At 37.1% G+C, this 22129-nt stretch overlaps 1 protein-coding gene, 1 long non-coding RNA gene and 1 pseudogene across 2 annotated transcripts; all 3 read right to left on the bottom strand.

The window, feature by feature from the left end:
- Nucleotides 1-2998: 2998 nt before the first annotated feature.
- Nucleotides 2999-4746, bottom strand: LOC112194486 (annotated as a pseudogene).
- A 9248-nt stretch (nt 4747-13994) lies between these two features.
- LOC121052138 lies at nt 13995-14438 on the bottom strand. Its single transcript, XR_005808165.1, has 2 exons — nt 14341-14438; nt 13995-14217 (listed from the first exon to the last, which is right to left on the bottom strand). It is a non-coding gene; the product is annotated as an uncharacterized LOC121052138 (long non-coding RNA).
- A 3193-nt stretch (nt 14439-17631) lies between these two features.
- On the bottom strand, nt 17632-20485 carry LOC112194487. The gene is made up of 4 exons (XM_024334720.2): nt 20419-20485; nt 18581-18854; nt 18029-18196; nt 17632-17900 (listed from the first exon to the last, which is right to left on the bottom strand). Exons 1-4 carry the CDS (start codon nt 20483-20485, stop codon nt 17702-17704), a joined length of 708 nt encoding a protein of 235 aa, XP_024190488.1. The 3' UTR covers nt 17632-17701.
- Nucleotides 20486-22129: the final 1644 nt, after the last annotated feature.

Consider the following 22129-nt stretch of genomic DNA (forward strand, 5'->3'; position numbering starts at 1 on the left):
ATCCGAAATAATCCCATAATATCTTTTGCTGAAAATCTTTTAATATTCCTTGTAATTCTCACCGAAAAAAGCAATTAGAATGGGCCAGTGACTCCTCCAAAACGTCAAGAAGGATCTAGAGACTCATGTGCAAGTCACATGCTTCAAAGTTCGGGCCAAACTCTCCCAAAATGGGCCAATTCGAAATCCATATGTATTGTTGCCGAAATTCTTCATAAATCTAGAACAATCTTGAACTATCTTGAGTCATCTTCAAGACACAGCATCTCCTAGTCTCACCAGGTCTCCTAGCAGCATCAGGACTCCTAGTGTAATCAGGTTTCCTAGTCCAACTGGGACTCTGTCATTTCTTCATTTCCAAACATCATTTTTCCGAGCTCATTCCTAGTTGCATTAGGATTCCTACTTTAACTGGGATTCCTTTTCCTGGTAGAACTGGGAAAACCTCATTTCTCCATTTCTTCTCATTTATGAGTAAATAACTCCTCGCCTTCCATTTCCAGACTCAAAACTACCTAAAAACATAAAACAAGTTAGAAATGACAACAATAACTAAGCAAAATGTAGAGAGAAATGTACTAAAAATATAGTATAATTTAGTCTCAACAACAATCTGTCTTTAGAACATCCATAATGCAATCTGGAGGTACAATAGACCATATGGCACTGTAATTGTCATCAAAAGCCAGACTAGCTAATCTGTGTGCAACTGCATTACAAGTTCTTGGTGCAAAATTAACTTTCACGTCTCTTTGAGCCTTTAAGGTCATCTGTATGTCATCAATAACACCAGCAAACTCGATCTGACATGTCATACCGTGGATTGGCAATCTCAGTGGCGGCCTGCAGGAATTGCAACCCCTATTTTATTACTAGCAGCTCTACGTGCTTAGCTGTGGCTACATTGCGAACCGGCAGCGCTAAAGTGGCCTTGAGCTGCCCCTGTTTATCTCGCAAAACACCGCCTAGCCCACCCTTATGTTGATTAGGGATTAAGCTGCCATCCACATTTAGTTTCCATTTATCTTGAATATCTGGCCTCCATTTACTTTTTGGCTTCGTGGTTTTCTGAAGCAAATGCTGGTTTGCTGCTCTGAACTCTTCAAGCCAGGACAAGGCTCCAAATAGGATGTCTGTAGTAGACTGAGCTGTTGCATGCCAAAATTTGGTGTTTCCGTTCTTCCATAACGCCCATAAGACCATTAGCATTTTCTCAAACTTATCTTGCCGCATGTTGAGTGCATGATCTAGGCAAATTTATGTTGTATGCTGCATACTTAATTATTATTGCTAGTCTTTTTTTTATATATATTTTTGTAACTTTGTTGTATGCTACATACTTCATTATTATTGCTATAGTCTTTTTAAGTTCTTATTAACTTATATAATAACTTGCCCTTTTTTCTTTTGCTAAGTGTTTTAACTTGATACATTTATGCTTTGTTTAACACGATATTACATATAAATAGGTACTAGCTCAAGCAATATCAAGTTTATTTATTGAAAGAAATTGGAGTACGTATTCATACATTCACAGTGTCAAGAGAAATAAGTTGAATGCCGAAAGAGATGATAAATTGGTTTATATTCATTGTAATATTCATCTCCTTTCACGTTTCTCCGAAGACTACAAAAATGGAATTTATAAGAAATAATCTGCCCCTCCCCCCTCCAAAAAATATATATTAGTTTTCTCACTTCTATTAACTAAGTTGGCTTAATAGGAACAACCCACCCCCCCCCCCCCCCCCCCCCCCCAACACCCAAAAGTAATAACAAACTAACTAAAAATTCTTTTGATAGAAAGTAGTAATGTGTATTTATAGTAATTAACAAAGGATTTTGAAGAAAACAACATGGAAAGTTTTCAATTTTTTTTAACTCGCTTCCAAATTTTAATAGTGTGATTAAGTATAATAATTTTTTATTTCTTGACGCCCCCAAGGTTTAAATCCTGGTTCCGCCCCCTGTACGCAATGAATCTTCCTCATCTACATAGTTTCCATCTAACATTCTCCTTCGCAAGTCCTTCAATCTTAAAGGCGACTCATCTATTTCCGTTGATTCTGGATTAAGAGCATGAATATATATAGTTCCGCCCCTGATTGCGTACCAAGAATACTTTGAGTAGACCTATTCCATCCAGTCCCAACGCACAACCGATTCAGCCAGGAACACATATATCAAACTCATATATCCATATTTGCAAGAGCAAGAGACTCAAGCGGCACTTCAAAATAAGGAATTAGACATGCGTGATGGCCAAGCCTCTCACTGGATTCCAGTCATCGCAAAAAACAAAAACTTTATTTTTTTGTTGGATTGAAAAACTCAATTAATTTTTAAGCAGTAATGACAATTTATTTTTATATTATAAATATTCTTGTGTTTTTTTTTTTTTTTAAGATAAATACATTAAAGAGCAGATCCACGTGGATCATATACAAACATTGGTCAAGTGTAACAACTGACAAACAGAAGTGGGAAACTGACTACACTAAATACTAATTTGAGATAAAATCTGGCGTAGATGAGCAAAATGGTCAGCAACCATTTTTACATAGGAAAAGAAAAGTACGAAAATTGGAAAGAAAATTGGGATATAAGGATAAGTGGTATGAACAGTATGAGTGGGGTAAAGGAAGGGAAAGAAAATGACAAGAAGGGGAAAGGAAGAGGATGAGAAAAGAAGAGAGGAGAAGGGTAAGTGGGGAATCTGAATTGTTGCATGCAATTGAAGGTACAGAGAAGAAATAGTAGAAGGAAAGAGAAGGGAACGAAGGAAGGAGAAAGTGAGGAGAGGAAAGGGCAAAAGGTGAGGGGGGCGTACAGCGCGTTCCATTTTTGCCTAGTGGATCATATTATAATTCTTGTTGAGATTTTTATTTATAGTGCGATTATCTATTTATTTATTTATTTATTTATTTCATAATTATATTTATTATATATAATTTATTTTAATTAAAATTTTAATTAATCTATCATGGCGTACTGCGTATCATATCATAGAGACTGTCGTACTGCGTATCATAGAGACTGTCGTCCTGCGTATCATAGAGACAGGCATACTGCGTACCCGTACCGTGTATCCGTTCCGCAACGACCCGCGAATCAAGTAACACTGGGCCGCCATCTCTCTCAGCACGAACTTCTGAATCTTCCCCGTCGACGTCTTCGGCAGCTCCTCCTTAAACACCACCGTCTTCGGCACCATGTAATGCGGCAACTTCCCCCTGCAATACTCTATTATCTCCTTCTCCGTCGGCCTCCGCGCCACGTCAGCTTTCAGGCTCACAAACGCGCACGGCGTCTCCCCCCAAAACTCGTCAGGCCTAGCCACCACTGCCGCCTCGTTCACCGCGGCGTTGGTGTAGAGAACCGACTCGACCTCCACGCTGCTCACGTTCTCTCCCCCGCTAATGATCATGTCCTTGGATCGATCCTTGATCTCCAGATACCCATCCGCGTGCATCACTGCCACGTCGCCGGTATAAAACAAACCGTCTTTCATGCAACTGGCAGTGCCTTTTGGGTCTTTCAGATAACCCAACATCACAGACCCGCCTCTGAAAACCACCTCCCCCAGCGACGAACCGTCGCGTTTAACCGGCGCACCCGTATCCGGATCCACCACGTCGACGTGGGTCATGGCCACCATCCTCACTCCCTGCCTCGACTTCAGCCTCGCCCTCTCCGTCGCCGGCAACTTATTCCACCCGGGCTTCCACGCGCACGACACTACCGGCCCTGCCGTCTCTGTCAACCCGTACCCATGGCTCACCACGAATCCCAGCGACTCAGTCCGAGACAGAACCGCCGCGGGCGGCGGAGCTCCGGAGGTCATGATCTGGACCGGGTTCCTCAAAGGCTCGTTGTTAGGTACATTCGTCAGCATGTTGAGGACCACCGGCGCACCGCACATGTGAGTGACGCCGTGTCGTCTGATCAAGTCGTAGATGACATGGGCGTCGAATTTGCGGACGCAAACGTTGGTACCACCGACTGCTGCGATCCCGTACGGGTAGCTCCAGCCGTTGGCGTGGAACATCGGAAGCGTCCATAGGTAGACCGGCTGTCTGGGTACTGCCCAGTCAAGGAGAGAGTTGACGGTGATGATGAAGAGCCCTCTGTGGCCGTGGACCACTCCCTTGGGGGAGGAAGTAGTGCCGGAAGTGTAGTTCAGTGTCATCGGGTCCCACTCGTCTTCCGGTAGGGTCCACTGGAAGTCCGGATCGCCGCTCTCCACCATTTCCTCGTACGTGGCGCAGAAGGGGGATGAGTCGGAGGAGTTGGGATGGGGTGCATCATGGTCGGCGATGAGGACGAGGAGGGGGGTGGGGGTGTTGGGAGGGAAGAGATGGAGGGCATCGAGGACGAGGGAGCTGAGGGTGTGGTCGACGAAGAGGAGCTTGGATTGGCTGTGGCGGAGGAGGAGGGAGACGGTGCGGGTGTCGAGGCGGGTGTTGATGGTGTTGAGGACGGCGCCGGACATGGGGACGGCGAAGTGGAGCTCGTACATGGCGGGGATGTTGGGGGAGAGGACGGAGACGACGTGGCCGCGTCGATGCCGAGGGAGGAGATGGAGGAAGCGACGCGGAGGCATCGACGGTGGGTCTGGCACCACGTGTAGGTGGTGTCTTCGTAGATGACAGAAGGGCAGTCGCCGTAGACTGTGGCGGCTCGGTCTAGGAAGCCGAGTGGGGTGAGCGGGGATGAGTTGGCGGGGGTTGGCTTCAGCTCTTCCATTTCAGTATCAGTTGCAGTCTAGCTAGCTGATAGTTTGTACTTGTGAGAAGAGCGAGATATCGGGGGATTAAATAAACAGAGAGAGAGAAGCCTGGAGAATGGAGATAAGGCCAACCTAAAAGGAGAGTGTCTGCTGCCCATGCCACCTGGGTTGGCTCTCCACATATGGGGTTTAACAGTGTGTGTGCAGGTGAATAAAATTAGGTTTACTGCAATCACATACCCTGCACGCGCTGCCGAACTGAAACAAAAAAGTTTTTTTTTTTTTTTTTTTTCTTTGGCGGGAAAGGATGTTTGTTTTGGTAGGAGAGATGAATCAGTGTGATACGAGAGATCGCGTCTAGAATCGTTTAAGCCCGCATGTTTGCTCACTTTAGATGTACTTCTCTCTCTCTCTTCCCTTTCTCCATGTTTTAGTTTTCCTTCAGTATTTGTGCTGAGTTGAATGCGAGCTTAATATATATTTGTTTCCGGAGCAATTATGTTAAAATCAGAGGTTCAATTCTATTTTATCATGGGAGGATAGATTCTTTACAGATGAAGAAGCACGAAAGCATAGCGTTTTGAAGATTACGAAACCGGATTTGGTTGACGAATTAGGAACGCCGGTGAAAGCTAGGCTTTACGATCCGGAAATGGGCCCTCTCGACGACAGTCGACAGAGGCAATGCACTGTATTGTCACCACTCACCACTCACCGTTCAGCTAATTTAGGCTTTATGTGTGTTTTTAATTGAAAAGTTAGAAGTGAGGTGGCTGTACTCTAGCTTACAGTTTTCTGATTTTGTCATTTTGAGCGGATACTCAAAATTTCAAGGTTTATTGTAGCTTTTTCAGTGATAGAAGCTCTGCTGAATTTATCATCAAGGGCAGTAGATGTAGTTGCTTCATTGGGGGACCTCTATCTTGAAGGTAAGACCTGTCTTTGGCTATATCTAGTAACTAGCTATCAATTACATGGCTTTCAGAATTTCATATGTAGCGTTTTACTGCTTAAAATCATAGAAGCAATTCATGGCAGTGGTTGGAGAGATGACAATATTTTAAAAACATGTTCTTCCATTCTTGGCAACAAGTTTCCTTTGAAAAAATATTTTATTTTTATACGTATGTCACCTCTTCTTCATGGAGCAATTTATTTTGCCTGTCACTCTATCATTTACTTTTACTATGAATATGCTATTATGTTTACCTTAACAAATACTATACTATGCTATTCAGGTGTGCAAACAATGCCAGAGGGAGTGAGAGGGAAGGATATTTCATCACTGTTGATACTGAGAAAGGGATGGAAAAGCATGCTTTCATTCTTTATACTTTGTTTTCTAGTTTGGAGTATAGATGGTCTTTCGGTGAATTTGGTTGTATTAGACTATTAGTTAAGGGATACGTCTTCCTGTTGCATGGACATAGAATATATCTTCGTATGTTTCCATGTATTTGGTTCCGTCTCATTTAGTTCTCTACATGTTGGTGATTTAATTTATTTGATGCCTAATATAGTAGTATGATTATGTATTCCCCAAAATATTTGCATTTGTTCTGAGTTAGATATTTTACTTTACTAGAAAGTAGTCCCGCACGATGCTGCGGGGCAGAACACTGTAGTTTTTTTTTTTTTTTTTTAGAGATTTTGTAGTTGAGTGTGATTTATTTAACAAAAATAACTAAAATGTACTTAGGGATATACGTACAAAAGTCAAGCGAAATTGTTTAGGAGTTGGATTACACTGTATCCACTCAATTCTTGAAGTTGCATTCTGTAGTATATGTACATACCATTATCTCACCAAAAAATGGTTATTGTGATGTCAGTACAAAGAGTTGCTATGTAGGGAGCAAAAAATAACTTCATTGATTCTTACTCTTCAATTTATCCTATTCAAAAGTGCACATCTCATGTTGCAACTTCCCTTGCTCAACTAAGTTTTTATACTGCATTAATGGCCCTGATAACAAATTGAATCTGCAGTTGAAGATCAGCAAAAAATAACAAAGCTTGTATCAAAATTAAAAAATCACAATTGAATTGAAAATTTACAAAGAAAAAAAAATACCCTATTAAAATCAAGCATACAAAAGAAATGAAAAATAGCTAAACAGTATTCCAATTGTTTAAGTAGTTTATGAATGCCCTATCAATAATTTACTTTATTCAAGTATAAGAACCTTCATCTGAGTGCCCCAATTATTACTATTGTTCCCAATAAATATTAGAATTTTGGCAAAAAAATATGTTATTCAACATACAGAAATTGAGCTTAACAACCAACGGGCAGAACACTGTAGGTTTTTTATTATTATTATTATTATTATTATTATTATTATTATTATTATTATTATTATTATTATTATTATTATTATTATTTTAAGAGATTTTGTAGTTGAGTGCGATTTAGTTAACAAAGATAACTAAAATGTACTTAAAGATATACGTACAAAAGTCAAACGAAATTGTTTAGGAGTTGGGTTACACTATATCCACTCAATCAGTGGCGGAACTTGAAACTTGTTTTTGAGGGGGCTAAAAAAAAATATATGTAATATTTTTGTACGATAAAATTTTACTATAAAATCAAAGATACAAAAAATGGAGATGAAAGTTTTCTTTTCTTTTTTTTTTTTTTGATCAAGTGAGATGAAAGTTGTACAATAAAATTTTACTTCTTTTTCTCATTTTCGAAGCCATATATTAAGGTATATATTAATATCGTCCTTTTACTATGCACCTCATTTAAATTTCTACCCCATTTTATAAGATATATTAAGGCAAATAATAAAGGAATTTATTACAATTTTCCTTTCTAAATAGATATTTAGTACTAATCTTCAATTTTAGAGACATTTATTGGGTAAATAATTGTCATTTATGAGAAATATACAAATCAACCAATAACATTAATTGCAACATTTTCTAAAATATTTGGGGGGCCAGGGCCCATTCTGGCCCTAAAGAAGTTCCGCCATTGCACTCAATTCTTGAAGGTGCATTCTGTAATATATGGACATACCATTATCTCACCAAAAAATGGTTATTGTGATTTCAGTACAAAGAGTTGCCATGTAGGGAGCGAAAATATCTTCATTGCTTCTTACTCTAGTGCACATCTCATGTTGCAACTTCCCTTACTCAACTAAGTTCTTATACTGCATTAATGGCCCTAAAAACAAATTGAATCTACAGTTGAAGATCAGCAGAAAATAACAAAGCTTGTATCAAAGTTAAAAAATCACAATTGAATTGAAAATTTACAAAGAAAAAAAAATACCCTATTAGAATCAAGCATACAAAAGAAATGAAAAATATGTAAATAATATTCCAATTGTTTAAGCAGTTTATGAATGCCCTATCAATAATTTACTTTATTCAAGTAGAAGAACCTTCATTTGAGTGCCCCAATTATAACTATTGTTCCCAATAAATATTAGAAGTTTGGCAAAAAAATATGTTATTCAACATACATCTTGAACCAAGTTTTGGTATTCATGTAATTTGAGTACTGTCCCCTTCAAAAGTCTAACATGTAATTGTTACCATGTTCCTAATCATATTGTTATTCACATTATCCAATTAAACTCTTAGATTGGCAAGTCATGACTCATGAGTATACTAATTCTAGAATATATATATATATATATATATATATATAAGACAAAAGTAATATAAATCCAGTCAACCAACTATTCCTAAAAAGTTCTAGAACATTACTTATACGTGCTGCAATGTAGCCTGATATAACATGCTTTCAATAGCAAGTATCATATTAGATATATGGAGAACACTGAATCTCTAAGACAAATGAATGCCAAGAGAATGCTAGGAATTTTCGACATGGTGTTGTAAAATTCCGCAATATAATAAGAGTAGGCAGAGTTATTCTCACAACATTCGATTATGGATGTGACAGGACCCTAGAAGATATTCAATCAACCATTTGTCTCTCTATGGTCTAAATGTACTCAACCAATTAAGTTTTCTACTTAGAATGTCGAAAAGTTCATAAAACCTGCAAATCCTGTACCTGCAGAAAACCACTATACAGATGAAGGCTTACATTCAAATTACACACATTCAAACAAAGCAAATTATCATCCCTACACTAACTATAACAACATCAGTGCTTCAACTAATGTGATCATGCATTAACCATATTAAGAAACATGCCATGAAGAAGGAAAGATTGTCCGGATTTCTTCATTTGTTCTCATGTAGTGGTTGATCCATGCATATCTTCGTTCAGTCTTATCCAACTTAGCTAGTTCTACAAATATAGATAATATGATGTCCAGGATAGTTAATGTGAAGTTTGTTATAAAGAAAGCATAAGTGCTAAGAGGCACAACAACTTGTTCAAAGATTTGCTCGTAAAAAGTAAGCTCCTTGTTGCAAAAGTTATTGACTAACTCTTCCTTCACAGATTCCTCTGACGCATCAACAACTAAGCAAGCCTCAGATAGTTGTTGGAGTAAATTAGTTTCATTCGACTTTTTTTTCAGTGCCTAAGCTAAGAATAAAACGCAAAAGATGAAAAACTTAGGGATAGAGAGTAATAAAAAAAATAACTAATTGAGAAAAAAGGTAGGTAATAGCAAACAAATAAGAGCATGGGTACTCTTGGATATGATCACACTAAGGTTCGGCCGATTTTCAAAAAGGAGATTGGTGGTCAACAATGTAGCTAGGCTGATGTTGAAGCGTTTAAATAGAGGTTTGGTGACCTAATTTGGGTTCTCGGGGTGCTACAATGGGCTACTGGAAGCGTTGGCCACCAAACTTGGATTATTGGCCAATGCTTATGGGTATCATGCTTAAGCTTTCTAGGTGGTGAAAAACACATGAATTAGGTTAATCCTTGAGCTAAATGTCATGTACTTAAATTAATTCTTATTTTTTTAAAAATAATAAAAGGAATTACGAAAATCAGGACCAAATGACGGTAAAGTAGAATGAGTGAGAGTTGTCAACGAAAAAACGAAAGTTGACCGCGAATCGATCTCATCAAAAGGAGAGAACAACTAAGAGGAAAAAAAATATAAATAAATAAATGGCAGCAAATTGAATTAAACTATTTTTTTTGGTCAAATTAAATTAAACTAATTAATATTGGTTTAATTAGTGAGTGTTGACATCATCCTTTCCTTTTGGTCTCTCAAGTGCAAAACCTTAATTATGGATGATTGTTCAATCAAGTAATGGATGCAGCCATTCGTTCCCTGACACCTGGAAACTCCATCTCTCCTTTTTCTTTTGCACGTGCCCATCTCGTTAGTCATTCCACCACAGCCTTATATATAGTTATATACAAATATAATGGCAATCCAGTAAAACATAGCAACTGGCAGAGGCAAAAACGTCTTGCCACTATTCATAAGGAAAACACTCCTTTAGTATATGAGTTTTTCTATTGGAACCTCCAAATTTACTCACTTGACCTCTATGCTTTTTACACCTCCTATCAAATTTTCAAATACTAAATTCACTCATTAAACCTCACTAAAGTTCCTCAAATAACCTCACTCATATAATTAATTTACAAACAAACAAAGATCTTTATAATAAAAAAACTTAGTCATTTCAATGATTTAATTACTCTATAAATCTTAATTACATCTCTATTCCTTAATTAGATAACATAAATCTCTTATCCAATAAAAAAAAAATCAAACACAAGGTATTGAGTTTTAAAAATTGATAAAAATAAAATAACATGAACTATTATGTGATTTTTTTTATTTACTTTTTCTTTTTTAGCTGTTCAAAAAAAAAGATTAATAATTTTTTCTTAATGTTTCTCTATTTTCTGTCCCTCATGATTAATTATTTAAATATTTTTTATTTATTTTTATTTGCTAGTTTTTTTTTATTCTTCTTTTTACAAATATAATAGATAGATTTAGATTTAGGGCATAATACAATTTATTTTGTTCTCCCTGACTAATATGCGTTCAATATGCATATCATACATTTTTATCTTAATCATAGTTTTATTTCTTAATATATATATATATATATATATGTGAATGTTTTAATGAGTACGTAGTGAAATTGTAAAATGAAAATAGATAGGAAAAATAATAAAGAATGCAATCTAATATTATTGAATTGGAAAGTCTAGAGAAAATAAATATAACCATTTTTTGGGTATAATTATTGTCCCTAATAGTCATTTTATAGTAGGTTATATATGTCATTTAATAATTCATAACAGAATGAGGTCAAGTGAGCAGATTTGGAGGTCCCAATAAAAACTCTCTTAGTATATAGTATAATTACAGGAGGTGATGGTGAACCCATAATTAATGGAGAACCTGGAGATTTCAAAGTTAGTTCTTTAAACTAAACCTGTAATATCTATTTACCATATTCGGACAATACTACCACATTGTTTCAACAGTTTTCATCACCTCATGACCGGTTCAGGAGGGAAGGCAAATGATGCACACAGTGACACAACCATCACCATCACCATCACCATCACCATCACCATCACGTTGATATGACATAGAGGCCCACTTGATTCTGGTGTTGGTTAATGTTCTTGTGTTTCGATATTTTTTATGATAAGTTTCCATTAGCATAGGGACCTTAATATGACTCTCTTGTTTCTTGATTTTCATGTGGAGCTGATTTCTTGAACCTCTACTATTTAACTAGGTTCAACTTCTGGTTGGCTTTAAGAAGACCATTAATCACCTTGATGACCATTTGGTGGACATCAGTACAGAGGCTAGGTGAACACATAATTTGCTATAACTTCAATATCACGGCAAATTCTCTTTAATTCATTTATTTATATATTTATTTTTGATTGAAGGCTACATCATTGAGTATCATTAAATATATAGCTACGCAGAAAATTACATGGCCTAAGTTAGAAATTTAGAGAGGAATGGATGCCATTGCAGTTCCACGCAGAAAGGAGACTTACACATCACATTCGAGGTTCTATTTCGTATGTCACTAATGGAGGAGCAGAAAACAAGATTAAAGCTGTTCTTGGTTAGGTAAAGGATGCATTTTTGTTGGCTCAAACTTATAACATGATGAGGTGTATTGCTACTCAATTGATGCAGAGCATCCAAAAGACTCCTAAATTAAATTAGGAGTTTTATTATCATTTATTGTTTTTTTTTTTTTCAGTCTTTCTAGATTCTTGCCGTTTTTATTAATTGTTCCATAGAAAATCAAATTTGCTCACCACTTTTATTTTGTGGTGATATCACCACCCTATTAAAACTGGCCACGTCATATAGATTTCATTTAATATTTAAAACATTTATTTTTAATAAAACATCATGATTAATTATTATTATGGTTTATAACACATGACAGTTTTATACTGAGTGGTGGTGATACCACCAAAGTATTGGTGGTGAGCAAATTTAAATCCGTTCTATAGAGTCTTGCTATAAATTTTATTGTTGTCGATATTGACATGTAGAATGGGACTCTATCTTTATTCTTATCCGATTAATCAACTCTAAAAACAAAAGATTTATCAAGCTATGATGGAGTGAATGATTTGACCAATGAATATTTATTTCATTTTCAATTTTGATTTAGGCTCCAACTGTTTTCATTTATTTATGCTTTTATTAGGGTTGCTGTAACCTAGTATATAAGCTTAGTTTGGCATTGCTAGCTGTAAGAATACTCAATTGTGAAAATAATCAATTGTGAAAATAATTAGCTATGAAATAAATCAATTTAGTGTTTGGTAAATTTAGGGTTGTCAATGGGTCGTGTCGGATCAAGGTATTTGTCGTATCGCAAGAGACAAATCGAAACCCAACTCATTTAATAATAGTGTCAAAAATTTAAATCCAAACCCAACCTATTTATTAAATGGGTTACCCGTTTCTAACCCGCTTAATCCATTTAATAAATAGGTTGTGTCGTGTTAGACAAAATGACCCATTTAAGGATTAACAATGCGACATTTTTAACTAAAAAATGGGTAAATTGATTAAATTCACTAAAAACTCCACAAGATGAAGAATTTAAATAATTATATATAATTCATAAATAATTAAATCCAATAATGATAAAGCAAAATATTTCAAATTGTCTAATCCTATAATCAAATACTCCCAACTTCCAAAATTTCAAGGATAAGTATAGCATAATCGGGTTATACAGTTTCACTTTGTGTTGGCGGGTTGACTCATGGCCGACCCATTTATTAAATGGGTCATGGCGGGTTGACCCACGGCCGACCCGCGTTTTAATCATGCGGGTTTAACCTACTTTATTTCGTGCGGGTTTCGAGTTGTGTTATCAGGTTGTGTCGGAATTGACAGCCCTAGTAAATGTGCTTTTAAAATAAGCGGAGATGCGGAAATCGAGATAAAATGACGCGAAAATGAAGCAAATTGGAGTATTCCAACAAAAGGACAAAATATGAGAGCGTTGGTGGTTAATTAAATATGAAATAAGAAGGAGCTTGATTAATTAATTAGTTAATCAATTGCTTAATTGGTTAATTAAGCATTTGAATATGCATGCACGTTTGGTATAATTGGTCTTTCCAATCTTGTGCTGACATGTAGCATTCACCTCGTTAATCAAACCAATGCAGCAGCCAACCACTTGAGAGAGACCAATCATGGCTCATTTTTCTTCTCCTTTTGTCTTGACGCCCAAACGCACCACATCAGAGGAATTAGGGTGTGTTTGGTATGGCTGTGTTTTTTAAAAAAGCTAGCTTCTGCTTAATTCTGAGAATAAGTGGCTGAAAAGCAAAGCAGCTGAGTGTTTGGTAAACTGACTTTTTATAAGTGCTGTTAGTGGCAAAAGCAGTGACAAAGTGTTTGGTAAACTCAAAACTGGCTTGTGCTTTTTGTTTATAAAATGACCAATTTAGACATGGAATTTTTTTCAAGGATTGATGTTATACGAAGCTAGTGATCTGCAAAATGATCATTTCGCTTGATTACTCTGTCCACTGTTTTGGGTTCTAAATATCCATAAAACATAATTCAAGGGGCAATGGAGGTTGATGAGTAGCATATATAGCTCCCCATTTTCATCGGCCAAATTCAGGACCCTCATGTATAGGGACAATAATTATCCTTATTACTAGAGCTACAAGTCCTCAGGACTATTATGCATTTCAAATTTGCCGAGGTTTTGATATTAATAAGGAACCTGATATCCAAAGAAATCAATACCAATTAAAATTTTTCATTATTGTAATTAGGTCACACAGTACCATCCCACTATCATATTTCTCATTAGCACATACAACTACATCAACTTTGCTGAGGTTTTTGATAGAATGAAATTAGTACAAAGAGCTTAACAATAGAAATTAGTACAAGGTATGGAGATATTGAAACTTGCCACAGAAGAAAAGGTGACATAGACAAGAAGAAAGCAGCCATCTTCATATAACGTTGTCATGCAGTAGCAGTGATGCACTAGATTGCCTGCTTGCAAATACCAGTCATTGTTGCTTCAGGACCATAGACCTACAAGAGATCAAAGAACAGAAGAGATGTCAGAAATTTCTTAGGGGAGGCACTTCAAATATCAGCAACATGTATGCTTTTTCCTTAATCTTATTCAATAGAGATTTCAGAAACATTGCTTACCTAAATAGGGAGGCCAATTTCCTCTGCAAGTGCCCTCATTTTTGCGAGTCCCCTCTGGTAGTTGGGACCTCCTCTCCTAACATAAAGATGCATCCTATTAGCCTTTAGCTTTATTTCCTGATTGATCCAATATGGCATTGTTAGTTTTGCACTTAGAAAGGATGGTAACAAAACACATACAAAATTGGGGTTTAGCAAAGTAGATTTAGCTTATCACCTTCTCCTTCAAGGCTCTAATAATGCCATTGAATGTTGCAGCTACATCAGTGAAGTTAGCAATTCCTCCTCCAATTACAAGGGCTCTCTTACGGTCATCAGGATCAGAGGTTGCACACTGTAGAAATAATGAGATTACTTATACAGAACAAAAAGTACGAGGTGCATAACTTAATGGAAAATAGAGATGTGAAGTCGAGATCTGGAACATACTAATTGTTAATAAGGTTCTTCTTACAAATGTACCATGAAATGGAATTGTCAAAGACTTTCTAACACACCTTGAAATAGAGCAAATACAGACTTGAGGAGTTATCAATTTTGCTCTTAATCTGGATTTAAGAAAACAATTTGTTAATGATTACCAATATCATCCCAAATGAACGTGAAATCAACAGAATAACATATTATTGCACCCAACCACTAATAAATTAAGCATAATCAAATAACTTAAATTTTTTTTTTCTGGTCAGAAGTATATTGGGCACTGATGTATCAAAAGATGGAAACCTATAGTGTAAAACAACAATGACTTCCTGCAAAGACATGAACAAAAACTAATATACCATATCATTGAACACAAAGGTATTACCTCCAAGGGAAGAGTTGCAACAAGTGGAGCAGATACATCTGGTGCAGTGGAAGCTCCTGTTGGGACAAATATAGTCTTAACCTGTGCAAAGTATATAAATTTTTTTATAGAAGATGCATTTTAGGATTTCAAATATATTCAGTAACAAAATGAATCCGTAACATACCTTATCCCAGTTCTCCTCAATGTCAATTCCTCGGAATGCTCACTAGTGGAACTTGATAAGAACTCAAAAGTTTGGAGTTCTTAAAGATGCTTCCTGGGAAAAGAATGAACCAAAAATTCTAATTCAATCTCGCAGCAATTTAATAATCTAGTCCTAAACCCAAATAACAGTCTTTAACTCAAATAAGCAGACATTACATATAAATATTGCTGCAGAGAGTAAATTCCAATCTATAATTCTGAATCTAATCTTGCAGCACAGAGAGAAACATAATTCCAATCTATAATTGTTGCATAACCATCATGTGGAGATCAGTACCCAAAACCATAAGGCAACATTTCCCAAAATAAACACTACACGGTTCCAAAAACGTAGTAACCTAACAAAAACGTAGAGAAAGCAGAGTGAGCCGTATCCCTTTTCCCATGATCATTGTGAATGAACCAAAATGACATTACCAAATCAACCTAAACCCCCATTGATTCAGTACCCAATTACACGAATTGAAACTGAAATGGATACAAAACTGAAATAGAAACTGAAATCAACCTATAATAGATGCAAAATTGGAATTGAAACCCAAATCAACCTAGAATACCTCTTTTTCAAAGAAATTGAAACTAAAATAGATATAAAACTAACTGTGAATCAAATTGCCAAGCAGCCAGCAATCAAGGATTGAGGCTTCAATTTCGAACACGGATGAGAGGCGAGGTGAAGGCAATCAGGGAGAGAGATTATGCGTTTGTATTTGCGGAGCTGTGTGAGGCTTCGAATTGAACACAGAACACAGAAGAGAAGGTTTCATGGCATTGTGTAATTGCTGAAATGAAGAGAGGACAAAAATTGGTATTTTCAGAAGTTCATTAAACTACAGTAATTACCGCTATAGTGACAAAAGCCATCACCTGCTTCTAAAAGCTGGGGTGAGGCGGCTTTGGCTTTTCCATCAAAGAAGCAATGGCTTCTCGAAAAAGCTGAGGAGAAGCTCCCCCCCCCAAAAAAAAAAAAAAAACGCAGCCTTATTCCCAAAAACCTTATCTTCTCTCCTCTTGGTCGAGTAGCCAACCATGGAGACCACTCATGTATATATTGACCACACTATTATCACCTGAACAGAGAACAGCCGCACCACCAAAAAAACAGAGGCTCTCTTCTCCTCCATTTTTCATAGTAGTTTTAGTTTTTTTTTTTTTTTTTTTTTGTATTTGTAGAATTTCTCACATAAGCTTCAAAGAGACATTAACCTCTACTACATTCGAGATTTGGGTATTTGTGGGAGTTATAATTCAAAGCTAGTCATGCTAGCTTCCTAGATAATTGTGATTATCTTTGTTTTCTCTCACACTTCTCTACTCTTTCATCTTCGAATTTTGTAATTTTAATGTCTATGATTATGGGTTGTGAGTAATTTTCTTGTTGGGGGTTAGGGTTGTGTGCCCTAATCCAAATTTGATGTAATGGATGCTTCATTTAATTTATATATGGAATTTGTTAATTATTGGATGCTTGTGTTTTGTGATAATTGATTAGAATGCATGATTAGGAATTGTCAACTCTTGGGTATGTGTTTTAATAAGTCTAGATTAAAATTTAGGGGATGACATCCTTACTAAAACCCCGATTTAATATTCATGCATGGGAAGTACAAGCATGGTTCACTACATATATAATTAGCTTGATCACAATTATGGTGAGCTTGGTTGCCTAATTCCTCGAACTCTGGGCCTCTTGATGTGAATTAATTAGTGACCCTTGAACCGGCTCTAATTCATGTCAAGTGAGTTCGGTTAGAACTCGTGCTGATAACGTGTTGTAGGAGAATTGTAATTGTGTTTATTATTGATAATAGGAGCCCTTTATATAGGGAGTTACAAGGTACACAATAGGTAATAGAATCCGAATACAATTGAATACCTAGAACACTTTCCTATTACAACTCTAAACCCTAGTTTGTAGAGGCACACATTATGTCGACATCCTTCAACACCGCCTTCTTATTTTTCATACAATTTATTCATACAAGTCTTTTAACTGCCAGAATTTATTTGGTTATGTGCCTTCAGATATCATACATATATCATCAGTAAAAAGATATTCAGTACGAATTAAAATAAAAGATTCTGCTCAAGTGGTTGCGAATTGTGATTATATGATACATATTTACATATACAGAATCAAAAACAAAATTTTCTATAAGATACACTGCATGGAGGAAAGGGTTAGACAGAGAGAACGAAGAGCAAAGCACTCCTAAAGAAATTTTTGAACAACTGTTTCCTTCTGCTTTACTATCCTTCCGTATCAAAACTTGACCTACGAATGCTCATGTTAGATGACCCATAGCATGTTGTCCGTTAAATGTACCACAGCCAACAAGTCGCACTTCACAGAAATTCAACATCTTCTTCCTGATCTTCCAGGACGATAGTGGCAAGAGCTAGTCTATATGCTGAGGATCTCAAATTCCTCACGAGAACATATATTTCCTTCCGTCTCCGTTTAACTGGCATCATATCCCATTGTTCCCCTCTAATATGAGCAAGTAGTACTGCCTCACAAAAAGCTTGTGCTACTGTCTTCTTGCTGTAAAAATAATAATAATTACAATGATCATAATTACATGCAACATAGCATAAGGCAAATAATGAACATACAGTAAAATGGAAACAAAAGTTTGTAGTTGTGATGTAGCAAGAGGCCTATAGACTAACCTCCCTCGAACAAAACCAGTGGTCACAAAGCCTATAGGCCAACGATGAGATTCTCTACTGACAGTGTCCTCTGGTAATTGGAGTTCCCACTTACCAGAAGATTGCTCTTTGAAATACGATGTCACAGCAGATTGAGGAACTTGAAGTCCTGCATCAAAACTCTCTGATCTGCAAGACATGCACCAACATGATTATTACTACGAAAGAAATCTTTCAATAACAGCAATGATATTTACAGTTCATCCCCTATTGTCACTAATGACATTAAATTTCACTAAACATCAAGGAAAAGTTCTAAAGGTAATTAAGCATAGCCAAGTAAAAGTTCATATATTGCCCTTCAACTATACGACCTTTATCGTTGTCCATGCACATGAGAGCACAGAGATTCAATCAACTGTATTACAACCAGAAAATGAAGACATGCACCTATGTTAGGAAGGAAAAGACTGGAACAGAGTTCCAAGTACCACCAAGTAAGAATACAAAGACTAGAAGCTTACTAATAAAATATCAATTACGGCAAAAAGAATAAGAAGAATAAGTTACTACCTTGTCCACAGTGAGATGTCAGTCACCTGGAGGTGCACAAACAACTGCTTCCTCTTCAAAAAACCCTTCTTTGTAAGCATGGAGAAATACCTTACAAAGCATAACTTGTGGTTGTAACTAAATTTGGTAATCCCATTTTGGCCCTGCCCAAGCTTGCTTTCATCCCTCATAAACCTAGTAAAGCTAGTCGTCTTATCGGTCACATGAGGACATAGGCGTAAATTACAGCCTTGGAATTCATTCAAGAAATTTGTCAGTGAAAAAGATGTCCGTGCTACAAAACCATCAAACAAAGTACCAGGACAGGATGTAACATCAAAATTGTCACACTCCACGCTAAATAATGAATTGCTTCTGACCCCGTTTTCCAGTCTAAAAGTTTCAGACTTTCAGCATTTCGCATTTTGCATTTTGCATTTTGCATTTTGCATTTTGCATTTTGGTGGGTCCTTCCCTTAAAGAAACTTGGATACTATTCCATGGGGGTAAAATGGGAACCCTCAAAGGTCTTTGCATGTGCTGGAGGACGAAGTTCCTCTTTAACATTGGAGGCGGCACTTTCAGTTTCCTTAAGGCAGAAATATGCACTGCAATCAGGGAAATAAATAACTCTGGAAGTTTGAAACATATATATGTTCTATATAAGTATGTTGGAGGGAGTAGTGAACATTGATGCGATTATTGCCCAAACTTAGAAAATACAGTTACCAATTAGTGTGCAAAGAGCGATTAGTAAACATTGAAGTGATGAATTTCATGTTTCAGAGAAGAAATATAGAGCTAGTTTGTATAATCAAATTACAAGCAAAACAATGAGATCCTAGAGAAATTGTTTTGATAGAAACATTAAACTCATTGTAATTGAAATCATAAGCATGAAATTCAGAAGATATAGTGACCATTAAAGGTCATACTTAAGATCTAACCATAAATATAAGGATTCAGTGTGATGCATAGACTAAGAAGCACCGATACGGGTACGAGTACCCAGATACGATACGATCGGATATGTGGAAACGGCAAATCTTAAATGTAATAGGAAACGGAAACGTGAAAGAAACGCCAATTAAATATATATATATATATATATATATATATAATTAGAAAAAAAATATATGAAACATAAACAAAGTACTAGTTTATCACAATCAAACATTATCAATCCAAACGACGAAAAGGAGAAGTCTTGAGCAGAAAAGATTTTGAGCAGAAGAGGAACGACCGAACGACGAAAAAGAAACGCTCGATCTGGGTCTCGTTTTTGCAGAAGAGAAATGCTCTATTTGGGTCTTGTTTTTGCAGAAAGATGTTGGCTGAGGTCGTGTCTCTCTCTCTATCTAGATCTTTTGTTTGTTTGTTTGTTTTTTTTTTTTTTTAATTTTTGCAGAGTAAAAAGTCAGTATTACCCCCATGTTTCCTATTTATTTACATTTTGGCGTTTCCGCATTGGATACAGACGTATCCAAACCGTTTCCAAATCCGGATACGCTTTTCTGAGCCGTTTCAGACCCGTTTCCTGTTTCAATAAGGGATACGCGGGCATTTTCGCTTTTCTGTGCATCATAGATCATTAGCAACTTGGCTTGCCTCCTCATACATCATCTGCGGCCATTTAAGTAGATCTTTAGAAGGAAAGATTCTAGATTTCCAAGTTAAATGCTCTACTAATTCAGAATTGCCACTGGATAACTTCTAGGAGCTTTAAATATACCTTTGCATCTGTATTGAATCCTTTCATGAACTTTTGTTCGAGCATATCCATAAACTGCCTTGAGAGGAAGCTGTACGAGAATAATAAATGCCAGCTGCCAACATTATAGTATAAGCAATGACCAAACCTTCAACTGCAGTTGCCATGTTTTGAACCATCTGGGCTAGAGCATCTCCCACTAGGGCCCTCACCATGGCTGCATCTGCTACGAGCCTTGCACCGCACTTGAGTTCTTAGACACATCGATCAAACCACCAACTCCATATGAACCACTCTCTCAAAACACAACAATCTTAAATGCTGAATTAACTTACTGCCAGCAGCGCTGTTGGATTACCTTTGAAATCCAACAGCGCGAGCGGTTGAGGTGATCAAATCGATGAAATCAAGAGCAAGGAACAGAAGGCTCTCCCCATGACAAACAAGATCTGAGGAGGAACTACTTTATCTTGGATCTCAAACTCAGTTTGGATGATGGAAATGAACCTTAAATCCAATACCAAAAAAACCTGCAAGGGTTTTCTCTGGCGATTTTTACTTTTACTTCTTTACTCTGGCGATTTTTACTTCTTTACTCAGGTGATTTTTTACTTCTTCGTGTGAACGCAATACTCTATACTCAGTTCAGTTCCTGCTCCCAAAGTACAACGTTGTCACTTGTACAGTTCTAGACTTCTAGTGCTGAAAAAGGAAAGGAAATGTTGTACTGTTTTTGGTTCTTTCCGCTTTCACTGTTGCGCTTCCCACTACTTTTTTTTGGGTTCTTTCCGCTTTTTTTTTTTGGCTTCCCATTAATTGTATGAGTTTTGCTTTTTATCATTTTGGGATATAATTTGAATTTTTCAATAATTTGCTACATAATTAATAAAACTTTGGTTTAATATAAACCGTCGATTTTTTTTTTTTTTGGTAAATCTCATCCGTTAGATTTCAAATATAACCATTGGAGATTAAATTTTTTTTTTTAAATGCTAATTCAATCTACAAAGTCAATTTTGAATTGAATGCATCACAACTATCCTTTTACACTGTTTCAATGCTCCAACGTCAAAAACAGACATCATCTGCTGCAACAAGGCCCATAGGTACTCACCTCCCTTGCATCTGTCCCTAGCGCGCATAGACCGTTTCAATGCTCCAACGTCAAAAAGGTCGCCAGAGACTTTTATTACCCCACAACAATTTCTTTTTCTTTTTTTTAGATGGGGGTAGGAGGAAGGGGGTAAAATGTTGCTGGAATTTCGCAAAGAGGTCGTTGGAGACTTTTATTACCCCCCCCCCCCCCCAAAAAAAAAATTATTGGGAGGGAAGGGCAATAAAAAGTTTATTTGGTATTATTGGAGGGCACTAAATTTGGCGGCCGGTCACTGGACACCGAATTCCAGCGACCATAGTCCCTCTCTCCCCTCCCAGCCGAGTCAGATCGACGCCTCCCGTTTCGATCTAGACCGGCGAACATTTGCGCTTCCAGTACTTCGCATTCCTGTCCATGGTTGGTTACACGCCCTCTTCCCAAGTACATCGGCGGAGGCGGTCTGGGAGCTCTGTAGCCGCCAAACAAAGACGTCGACGTGATCGGGTATGAGCTGGTCGAGCTGTCATCTAACCCACTTGTCAATGCTTGGTACGCTGGCGAGGACTGAGATCGAGACTTGTACGAGGGGTTGTATTGAACAAGAAGAAGAGTCCTCGTTGGCGACTACTGAGATCGGGGACTTGTGCAAGGGGTTGTACGGAACAAGAGGCGGAGGTGGGTACATTAGGCAAGTGATGAGGGACAGAGAAGGGAAGACGTTCAATATTGTGAATGGGAGGAAGGGGACTATTATGATGATGAT

This window comes from Rosa chinensis, chromosome 3, assembly GCF_002994745.2.
Source record: "Rosa chinensis cultivar Old Blush chromosome 3, RchiOBHm-V2, whole genome shotgun sequence".
Lineage (NCBI taxonomy): Eukaryota > Viridiplantae > Streptophyta > Magnoliopsida > Rosales > Rosaceae > Rosa > Rosa chinensis.

Coding starts and splice junctions, on each gene's coding strand:
- LOC112194487 (XM_024334720.2), bottom strand. CDS start 20,485: ATGGTGAGGGCCCTAGTGGGAGATGCTCTAGCCCAGATGGTTCAAAAC. Junction 18,197..18,580: donor GACATCTCACTGTGGACAAG/GTAGTAACTTAT, acceptor CATGTCTTGCAG/ATCAGAGAGTTTTGATGCAG. Junction 17,901..18,028: donor ACTGGTTTTGTTCGAGGGAG/GTTAGTCTATAG, acceptor TTATTTTTACAG/CAAGAAGACAGTAGCACAAG.